The 11,028-nt window shown below is 31.2% G+C and overlaps 2 protein-coding genes across 4 annotated transcripts; one reads left to right on the top strand and one right to left on the bottom strand.

Moving 5' to 3' along the window:
• The first annotated feature begins 1,056 nt into the window (after positions 1-1,056).
• Positions 1,057-2,568, top strand: LOC129287472 (protein LITTLE ZIPPER 2-like). Its single transcript, XM_054923635.1, has 2 exons — positions 1,057-1,273; positions 2,215-2,568. The coding sequence occupies exons 1-2, from the start codon at positions 1,158-1,160 to the stop codon at positions 2,438-2,440; spliced, it is 342 nt and encodes a 113-aa protein (XP_054779610.1). The 5' UTR covers positions 1,057-1,157; the 3' UTR covers positions 2,441-2,568.
• A 3,915-nt stretch (positions 2,569-6,483) lies between these two features.
• On the bottom strand, positions 6,484-9,812 carry LOC129288619 (4-hydroxy-tetrahydrodipicolinate synthase, chloroplastic). Of its 3 annotated transcripts, none has more exons than XM_054925289.1 (4): positions 9,623-9,810; positions 9,220-9,445; positions 8,627-8,707; positions 6,484-8,097 (listed from the first exon to the last, which is right to left on the bottom strand). In XM_054925289.1, the coding sequence occupies exons 2-4, from the start codon at positions 9,306-9,308 to the stop codon at positions 7,170-7,172; spliced, it is 1,098 nt and encodes a 365-aa protein (XP_054781264.1). In that variant the 5' UTR covers positions 9,309-9,445; positions 9,623-9,810; the 3' UTR covers positions 6,484-7,169. The 3 variants fall into 3 exon arrangements, with proteins under 3 accessions (XP_054781264.1, XP_054781263.1, XP_054781265.1); XM_054925288.1 differs by having other exon boundaries at positions 9,220-9,424; positions 9,623-9,809; XM_054925290.1 differs by lacking the exon at positions 9,220-9,445 and having other exon boundaries at positions 9,623-9,812.
• Between the last annotated feature and the right edge of the window lie 1,216 nt (positions 9,813-11,028).

The raw sequence follows: 11,028 nt of genomic DNA, 5'->3' as shown, positions 1-11,028 counted from the left end.
ATACATTTGTTTGATTATCTTTTATTTAGCTTAGCAGTCTTTGATATATTTAAAAAAATCGCTGAATTATAAGTTATTTTGACATTAGAAGGCAAAATTTAAAATTATTGCTGAGTTTGAAAGAGTGGCACGGTACTTATGTACCCATGATACTTCCCTTGATTATTTAAGAGGCAATATTTTAAAGAGTCCAAAACATGCAAAACACAATAGAGAAGATAAGAGACATTTTTCTTCACCTTCCTACCTTCCCCTCATCTACTGCTGCTTCCTTGTAATCATGATCCATTTGTGCCATCATTGCTATGAAAATGACTCTCTCTCTCTCATATCATATGCAAATATTTAAAATTTAAAATGTACATCATTATGAGTATTTTGATTTCAATCCATCGTATAATATATATATATATATATATCTAATATGAATATATTCATATTCTTTTTAAATAAAAAAATGAAGCAGCATGCATAAAAAATATCAATTACTTATCATTTTATTAGGAATAATTATTTAAATAAAAATTTTAAAAATAATAAGATATTACTACCGGTTTTTTTCTTTTTTAAAAAACAAAAATTTATTTGGGTAAATATTTTTTTTTATTTAAACGCATGTTTTCAAAGTTTTTTTATTTTTTATTTTTTAAAAACAAAAACTGAAAGCAATGAGCTATTTTGATTTTCTTTTTTTTATTTTTAAAGCTTGTTACCCTTGATTATTGTGAATTATCTTTAATTATGGTCAATTACTATCCTAAGCCATTATCATTAACCGTTAGTGATCACCACTATGACCATTTTTTTTAACTCTAAGATTATTCTCAAATTAATATAATTAAGTGGATTTTTTATTTAAAAAGTTTCAAAGATTGATTTACAAAATGATTTTTATAAATAAAAAACAAGAACAAAACCAAACAAATCATAAAAATTGTTTGGTAAAAATGCTAAAACGTCTATCTAGCTTTATTTATTTATTTTTTTCAAGTAATTTTTCTCCCTCTCTTAACTATAAAAGCCCCTTAAAACCCAACAATTCTTACCCATAAAACATTACTCATTCACTCTTTTAGAAAACAACCTGTTCTCTCATAGAAACACATACTTCTGTATCCCCTTAATTTTCAGCAGGTTCTAATTTGAGAGGGAGAATTATGTGCATCGGCTCTTTAACTTATGGCCCTCTCAGCTCTTCTTCTTCTTCTTCTTCGTCCTCACTTCGCCGTTCATGGCCATCAAGGAGACACCTTCGCTTAGGCCTCCTCAAAAGGTAGTTCTTCTTCCATTGTATTATCTTTTCCTGCGCGCTTCAAAGTTCTTGGTGAGAATCTAGCTATGTTCTTTGTGTAAAGCACAAACTTTGATCAATGAACTGCTGTACCATTCATGATTCAGAAGCAATACGATCTGATATAAATTTTATATTTTTCTCTGATACTGATATTGCCGCCACTCGGTGATGATGAGCTTCATGTGTGGTTGTCTTTCTCTCAGCGAGAATAACATCATAGGTTTCTGTAAAACTACTGAAGCTTCCAATTCTACCATGTGAAACTCCACGTATTTCTTTAATGTTGTTCTGGTTTATATATATATATACACACACCCCAAATACTTCATCAGTTTCAAATTATAAAATAATTTTAGACGTATTTTATTATCTTAAAATATAAAATAATTTGATAAAAATATGATTTTATTAATGATACTTTTTAAATTTTACCTTTTAGTTAGAAAAATATAGTATGGCAATTTGGATCAACTCATATGATTAAACTAGTAAACCGTTAAACTAATATCTTGATTGATTTAATAAAATTCTTGATTTATAACTGGTTTTATCACAATTTGACTATACATCTATTACCATCAACTTTTGAATCAATATCTTGACAAATTTAATGACCATATAATTTTCAGTACCTTTGGTTTATAGTTTAATGATGAAATATATAAATTTAAAGTTATATTAAATAAAGGGTATTTTTTAAATATTATTTTTTGTTTTTTTTAAAGTAAGTTTATAAATGTTATTATTGAGCTTTAGTGGTATGCATAATCATATTTTAAATTGTCTTGTAATTTGGGGTTTTCTCCATTTCTCTCCAAAGTATGTTGCATACAAGTTGGTTTCAGAGATATTCATGAGAGGATCAAAATTTGTGTCATGTCTTATTGTGAGATGATTGAGGTGTTTTATATATGGAACAGGAAACTGAACGAAGCGAAACAGAGGAAGTTGCAGAGAGAAGAGTTTGAGCTGAAGAACCTGAAACTGTACATGGAGAATCAGACCATCATAGAGGAGAATGAGAAGCTAAGGAAGAAAGCTATGCTTCTTCACAAAGAGAATCAAGCCCTCTTTTCTCAGCTCCAAAAAAAGCTTTCTGAAAAATCATGGCAGCAGCAAAAACAGTCACCAGCTGATACTGTTTAAGTTTTATTTATTATATTCCCAATAGTATGAAAAATCAAGCGGTATGTTGTTGTAGTTGATAAGGATCAACTTTCATATCTTTTTTATTTTTTATGAATGAAATTTAGATGAGTTGAGTTTTAAAAACTTATCATGGACTAAATATGCTTTTAAGTTTTAAAGATGCTTACAGAAATATTTAGAAATTGTTTACGGACAAAATTTTCACATCAATAATGAAATTTGATCATATAATCTTATGGATTATATGTCAAATTTTTTACCAGTTGGGACAACCTTTTTTTGTATCATCCTTTTTTATCTTACCTCATAATTTTTTTATCATGACGAGCCTTTACCAGTGCAGATTTTGTTTCAAGCCAAAAATTAAAATTAAAAAAGGTTAATAACTGTCATTAAATTTCTTTTCTCAACCTTTCATACAGGAAAAATGACAATTAAGTTTTAAGAGGACTAATTAGTTTAAATTAAGTCCCAACTAATTTTATAATACCAAAAAAGTTCATTGGTCCTTCAATGGCAATAAGTATATGAAGGATTTGCAAAGATTTGTAATTCAGCTCCAATTTTATAATTTTATTGTGATGTATTTACATCTTATTTTCTAAATGTTAATAAGAAACACAAATGTTCATCTTTAATATTGAAAAGTATTAAGTTTAATAACTCTAGAGATTTGTAAGTTTGGTTTTCAATTTTATAATTTCACTATAATGAATTTATTTTTCAGATTTAGGGAACACAATCGTTTACATTTAATATTGAAAAATATTAAGTTTATTGTTTATTCTTTGCCTATTGTTTATTCTTCAATCATATTAAAATTTTAAAAATAAGTTGTAAATGCATTATAATAAAGTTGTAAAATTAAGAGTTGAATTTGCAAATTTCTAGAAATGCTAGATTTTTTACCACTAAAAAAACAAGAGACTTTATTGACATTTTAAAATTAATTAAAACTTAACTTAAATTAATTGATTCTCTTCAAACTTAACTATCGTTCTCCCTTTTATATAACATTTTTCCCCACATCTTAACTACAGTGTTCAAATGAAAAGGGCACTTAGCACGTTCTTTTCTAGGAAAATATGGCAAAGTGCTTCTAGAAGTAATTTATAATGAAGAGGGATTGTAAGATTATAAAATTATACTACAATTTCCTTCCAGCTGAAATTAACTTTTTATAATAAAAGATGACATTACACTTAAATTTTAAAATAATAAAAAATTACATGTTAAAATTCAAATGTATTGTTAATTTTGAATGATTTATTATCAAAATCCAAATAAATATTTATTGATGAAGAATTAAAACTTATACAATTAAGCCCATTTTATTTGTTTTTCTATCTTATTAAAGTCCAAATGTATTTCTAATTACAAATGAATTGTTGTTAAAACTAAATGACTTGTTATTTATGCAAGGTAAACACTTATTTCATTAAACTTATGCTCAAGTTTCTTATCTCATTAAAGTCTAAATTGTTAATCACGAATGGAATATTGCCAAAATCCGAATGGCTTGTTGCTTACACAAGGTGAACACTTGCTTCATTAAACTTGTACTATTAGTTTTTCTATCTTATTAAAATTTGAATATCATTTTTTGGACTAGTAATTTAAATGTATCATTAATCACAAATGAATTGTTGTCAAAACTCAAATAGAATATTGTTAATCTTACGCACACAGGCCTTTCAATTATTTTAAACTTTAAGAGTAATGTATTCTTTTCCCAAGAAAAAAAAAATTATTTCAACTGGCTACCAAGGGGTTACAATGTAATTTCAAGATCTTATGTTGCTTTTATGATATAAATTACCTCAAAAGATAATTTATATTTTCCCTTCATTTTTTGATAGATTCAATAATTTGGGCCAAACACGACAGGTCAACCCAAACCCTCCCAAAAACTGTTAAGACTGAGCTTCACTATATAAGCTTTTTAAAGAGAATATGATACTTTAAGCTGATTTGAACAAGCACAACCCGAATTGAGCCTCAACCGCTAGAATTTCTAGCTCTATATATATGTAAGTCAATAAGTTTGGCCAAGCCCGATGGGTTAGCCCAAACCTAATTAAAAAAAAAAGTTAAAATTAGCTTGACTATATGGGTATTTTAAAGGGGTAAGATATTTTAAGTCGATCCAAATAAGCACACCTCAAATTGAACCCGATCCAAATAAACCCAACCTACTCGAATTAACAGCTCTATTTTTTCATATAAAAAATAAAATATTATTAAAAAAAGAATAACAATTGCATCAAAGCTCAAGCTACATACTGGACTACGTCAACTTGGACTAACCACATCCACACAACACACAATAAAAAAACATAAACAAGAAGATATTGGTCCAATTAATAAGAATTTTACTCATAATTCACATAATCATGAGCTCAAATGTCATCATCAATGTGAGAACCTTATTGATGAATAATTATAAATGCCTTTATAAGTACTTTTTGAACCTAAAACATATCCTAACCTAGTGAACTCATGAGATTCAACTCACTTAAATTTGTTTTATACTGAAAAAAGAGAAACATAAACAACACATTAATAAGCCCAAATTGATGCTGTCAACTTGGATCATACATAAAAGACACAAACATACTGGATCATACATAAAAGACACAAACATAGTGGATTAGAAAGATCGCATTACTATATCAAGAAGCAAAAAGATAGGTACCATTAGACCCACGCTTCTGAAACCGCTGAAACTGCATTCCATATTAATGGAGCTCCAATGCTGAAGTTGACATATATAACCATTTAAAATATTGCTCAATGGTGCTTCTTTGCCTATCTTCTAAAAAGCAAAAACAGATCAATGCAATACTGTAAAAGACGAGGACTTCGTGGACCTGAGAGTGGAAAAGACAAGGAACAGCAGGGGGGTAATGACAAATGGATGAAACCAACGGGTGTCGAAAGTGGTCAATAATTAAAATAAAATTATCAGAGTAGAACTTAATGAGCATACATGTGAATCCATTGTTCTAAAGATGATATAAAACAGAAGGATCTCCATTACCTCATGAGTGGACAAATTCACAACTTATTAAACTCCTTTAATTTTCAGAAAGTACAGAAAAACATGATGGTGTTGAAGACAGTAATATATTGAATCAGTGAGGACTAAGGTTATATTCACTTATAAATATGATTAATTATTTTAACTCTCCCAAATCCTCTGGATCCCGTCAACTAAAAGGGGAAAAAAAAAATTAATTTATGGCTAAAAAGTTGTACATTGAACCTCTATCCAATAAACTCATTTTTATGATTTACCTATCACATTCAATACAAAATCATAAAGCGCTAATTTGTTCTATGCTCAATAACTAACTAATACAGATCCACAACATACTTAAAATATTCTAACAGCGATGGTGTCGGCGGCTAGAAATTAGGAAGATAGATCTGAGGTTGTGTTATTGCAGATGGAGGCAGAGGAATGGCAAGGGCAAGATGATCAACAATGGCTAGGGTTAGAGAGACCTAAGTTCTCATCCGCATCCTTGAAATATGAGATGACTATATGAATGAGAATTTAAAAAAAAAAAAAAACAACAACAACAAAGGCGGCACTAACATGTTCGGAACACTCAGAACTGAAAACTAAATAATCAACATGATCCTTAAGATTCCTTTATAAATTTATTTTGTACAATCATATGTATAACTAAAATCACTAATGCGTTGGACTATAAACTTCTAAACAAATGTTTTTATCACTTCAATGACCAATTGATAGCATCAGCTATTAGTCTCTTGACGCTTGTTGGTATAGGGGGATAAAATTATTTAACAAAAAGATCTTGTCATTTACAGCACCATCGACCCATTAGCTGATCCACCTGCATGCATGTGTTATTATACTCCAAGTATGAACATGAACATTATCACAATGAGCAAATACATGCAACAAGTACAAACTTTACATGGAATTCAAAACCTCAAGCGTTCTAATTCCCCTTAATAGCACAAGACAGTAATTTTTCCACCCAGACCAGGCAGCGTTACGAGGGAGAAAGAAACTAAAAGAGCTTTATTCCATATAAAAATTTCACTTTCATAGCTTGCCATCCGAAAGGGCAAAGAGCCCTGCCTGCTTGATCCAAATTAGTTTGAACCTAACAAATACTCAAGTTGAAATGAAGTTCAAGGCCGAAGAAAAGGAAAATGACGAAAGAAGTCTCACACAACACATTTAAACACCACAAGGTCCATTGACAATTTAACAAAAGAAATTGACAACTAATTCAATGGACCTTGTGGTGTTTAAATGAGGATTGAGGAACCTCAGTGATTCTCCCAAAAAATCACTTCGATTTCCACGTCCTAACTATCTAATCTGATCTTTGATTTGATTTGGGCAGGTGGATTCGGTTCTCTGGCAGAGCATCTACAAACAAGGCTCAACAGTGTTTCAAAGAAATATTAGTGGTGTCCCTCTACTGCACACAGTATCAGCGACATGTGAGGGATGAACTCGTGAGTGGGATCCACCCAACCCCCCTTGAGTCCCTATTTCTGTCTGTGCAGCATACTGCATACTCCATAAGGTCTCGTCATTTATACTGCAAGAAAGTAAGATGCGCAAATCTAAGGTGTACATAATGATCATCTGGTCATGAACTTTGGAAAACCCTAAAGTCTCTAAGTAGGATACAAAATTCCATTCCACACTAGCAACAAGTCTAGACAGCAGCCTAAATTAATATCGACCAACCAAAATAAAGTCATCGTCATTGAGAACCTCAAGCTTATCGCCAATGAAATGCTCTCGGCCAATTTGATTCACCAATCTGACAAATGCTTGCCTTTCCTCCAAAGGGAGAGGAACATACGGTAGCCTAAACACAGGCCTGACAACTCCAAGTTGAGCAAGAGCAGTGTTCAAAGCAATGGGATTCGGTTCATTAAATAGCCAGCGGATCAAAGGCATGACCTTTGCAGTCAGAGTCGGATTCTTACCACCAAACATGAGTTCGTGCATTAAGCCAGGAATTAGGTTGCTTGCAACAGATATAACTCCAGTAGCCCCAAAGTCCCATCTAGCATCATGACATTCATCATCGTTCCCGCTCCACACAACAATTTTATTTCCAGTGTAAAGTTTGACCCGGTCATTTCCTACACACTCCTTGATACCTGCAAGGTTTACACTTTGTATTGCCAAGGTTTGAATTACAGATGGAGGAATGTCTTGACCGGTTCGTGAAGGCACATTATATATGATGGTGGGCCCCATGGAAAGCACAGTACTGAAGTGAGAAATCATACCAGCAACAGATGTTTTACCATAATAAGGATTTATATGAAGGGCAGCATGCATTCCAACGGCAAAACCCTGCTCAGAGGCATGAATTGCTTCCCTGGTGGAGTTGCTTCCAGTGTTACCAATAACTCTAATTTTTCCACCAAAGCAGTTGACTGTGTGCCCAATAAGCATTATGTGTTCATCCCAGCTCATTAATTGACCTTCACCAGTTGTTCCACCAACAATAATACCTTCGACCCCATTTTCAATCTGCATATTCACCAAGTCATCATATGCTTCAAGGTCAAATCGGCCATCAGGCAGGTAAGGAGTTTTAATGGCAGTTATCAATCTCAAACACTTTATGTCCTCAACTGATGTCCTGTAAACACAGCATCACATAATACTTCATCATCACAAAAATAAATCTTAAAATGAAACATCTGTATAAGCATCATTACTACACATATTTATGATGTTTACAAACAGAATATTAATAAATTCAATAAATCAAATAAGCCAGAGATACGCATCCACATTTCTATAAGATCATTCCTTAAAATCTTTATTTGCACAATTGAACTTTGTACTATAATTATATGACTCATTATAAAACTGCTTTCCAGATACACAAATTCTAATGACATAAGTGCTTTTTATAATATCTGAATCAAATCTCAAAATAAATAACCAACTAAAGAAAAATCAGATTAAGCTCAAATTATATATTGAGTCAAAATTGTTGATGTAAGCATATGACACAAATTAGATTAAAATATACCTCAAGACTATTCCAGAAATATCATACATAGAAAAGAACCTAATCCCACACAATACACACATAATTACACAGACTATACAGAACATCACACAATAGAACCTAAAGGAAAGGAGCCTAAACAAATTCCTACCTATTTTTCATCTCAAAGCTTCGCATTGGAAGGTGGACATTGGGCACAACAGCAGCCTGTGGTGGCTTCCAGTTTGAGTTCCTGGACCGAACAAAGAAAGAAATAGCTAACACCATCAGGAAACCAACACTTAGAAACTACTTTTCCTTAATTATACAACGCTAAGGGAAACACCCTTCCAATAGACTTTTTATTTTGGGTAAATTTCACAAAAGATGCTGGCAAAAAAATACAAAAGATAAGCTTTCCTATGATGAACATTAGAAGACGCCAAATAGTAACTCAATAAATTGCAAACAGAATGAAGAAAACACCTTAATAATTTAACTCCAGTTATCATTTTGCTTCTTTTCATTGCGTCAGACAGAAGATTCTGGGTCAGAAGAGGTACATACTTCACAGTAAAGGACAGAAATTTAAAAAAAATCGCCACCTTAACGGGTCCAAACTTATTAACGGCGACTTTAAACACTAATGATCAGTTCTTTTTGAAAGAATAACCTTTAAAATAATAAAATATCGACCACTAAAATGATCTATTGAGAAATTATTAACCACGACGATCGAATAAAAAACAGAGCAACAGCTTTGACCTTCTGTTGCTATAGAGGATATTGGAGCGGTAAACTGGAAAATGGGAACGTTTCAAGTAGACACTGTTACAGCTCTCCAGCAAGGCCATCACTGAAAGCGACTCCTCTAACGAACCGAACTCAAATCCCACAGCAGAAAATCAGCAAGGAACAGTGCTGCTTATTCGATATGTACCCTCCAATTTCGCGATCTACCGTAACGAAACTGCGAATGAAGTGCAATATGCTATCTAATCGTTGGATTCAATAATAAGTTGAATAAAAATAAATCACATTATTTAAGGTTAAAATGCATGATTGTCAATATAAATGAATGAAAGTGAACAATAAAGCAATCAAGTAAAGTTGCATGACTACTAAAGTGGTACTTCAGGATATAGATGAAAGGATGGAAGAAGAGTACAAGCAGGAGAAGACAGTGAACCGTAGAAAGCAATGCAACGAAAACAGGAGACGCCGATGCCGATGCCGACGCCGACGACAGCTAGAAGAGGCGGCAGGTATAGGAGCAAGAAGAAGCTCTCAGGGCGTTTAGGGATTTCTAAAGTGGAGGCGGAAGGTTGCAAATAAATAAATGCATTTTAAGGTCTAAATCACTATCAGATATTAAATTAAATGAATTTGATGTCATCACGTTTCTCTGTCAAAACAAGTGATTGGAATTCAGCCTTTAGGCTGTTATGAGCAAACTTGCTTGGAAGGTTTTGTTATTGCCCTTTGAGGCTACCTTCGGAAAAGATACTCCTCACAATCTAACAAGTGAATATCAACAAAGTGGTATGTAGAGAAAGAAATTAATTCCCTCACAATTTAACAAATAAAATTTTAAATTATTATTTAAAGAGATATCCACGTTTAATATTAACAGTGTTTTAAATAAGATTATATTAACAGTGATAACAAATTTTAAATAGCAGATTATTTTTTATAAAAACATATATATATATATATATATATATGAATAACCAAGAAAGACGATAACAAATGAATTTAACATGTATAGCAGAGCTTTTTATTTATCAGTTCGTAGATGATATGAGATACTCCTAAAAAAATGAATTTAAATCCACCCTTTTTCAGCCTTTTTTTTATCATTTTTCTTTGATAATTATTCCATTAGACGTCGTTAGTTTATTTTTTTTTATTTGATCAATCAATTTAGTCTTATTTTTTAGTTCATTTTTTTATATCGTGGTGCTTTGCTATTCTTGATTGAGACATTGTTTTACATTAAATAAGGATATCCTTCTCATGTTTAGCATAAAATAAGCACATCCCTCCCAACGTAAATTTGAATCCAGGTAGATTCTTGCAAGTACTAGGTCCATTAGGGCTGATTAACTTCGTTCAAGAGACAATTCCAATTAACTTTTCAAATAAAGTACCAAAAATGACGATTAAAGATTGTATAAGATTACTAATTATAATTAAAGATCTTTAGTATTAAAATTAAAAATTCAATAATGGATCATAATTCTTACTTGAAATTAAAAATATATATAAGTTTATAAAATTGCCCTCACTTAGAAAATAAAAAAACACATTACTGAAATTATTATCATAATTTCAAACTGTTGTTAATCTTAATTAAGAAAATTAAAATCCATATTTAGAAATGAATTGTTTTCTAGTATGAAACTAAACTTTTAAAAGGTAGTTATAAATATATGATAGTCACTTAAAAATTTACCAAAATTATTTTTAAATATGAAGCTAATTACTTGTGAATTTTTGTGCTTGTCAATATCTACATAAATCACTTGAAAAATCAAGAAAAAACACTATTAAAATTACTATCATAAATTGATA

This window comes from Prosopis cineraria, unplaced genomic scaffold, assembly GCF_029017545.1.
Source record: "Prosopis cineraria cultivar Desert tree isolate PC_DT_omini unplaced genomic scaffold, ASM2901754v1 PC12, whole genome shotgun sequence".
Taxonomy (NCBI): domain Eukaryota; kingdom Viridiplantae; phylum Streptophyta; class Magnoliopsida; order Fabales; family Fabaceae; genus Prosopis; species Prosopis cineraria.
This window is presented reverse-complemented; position numbering and strand designations above follow the sequence as displayed.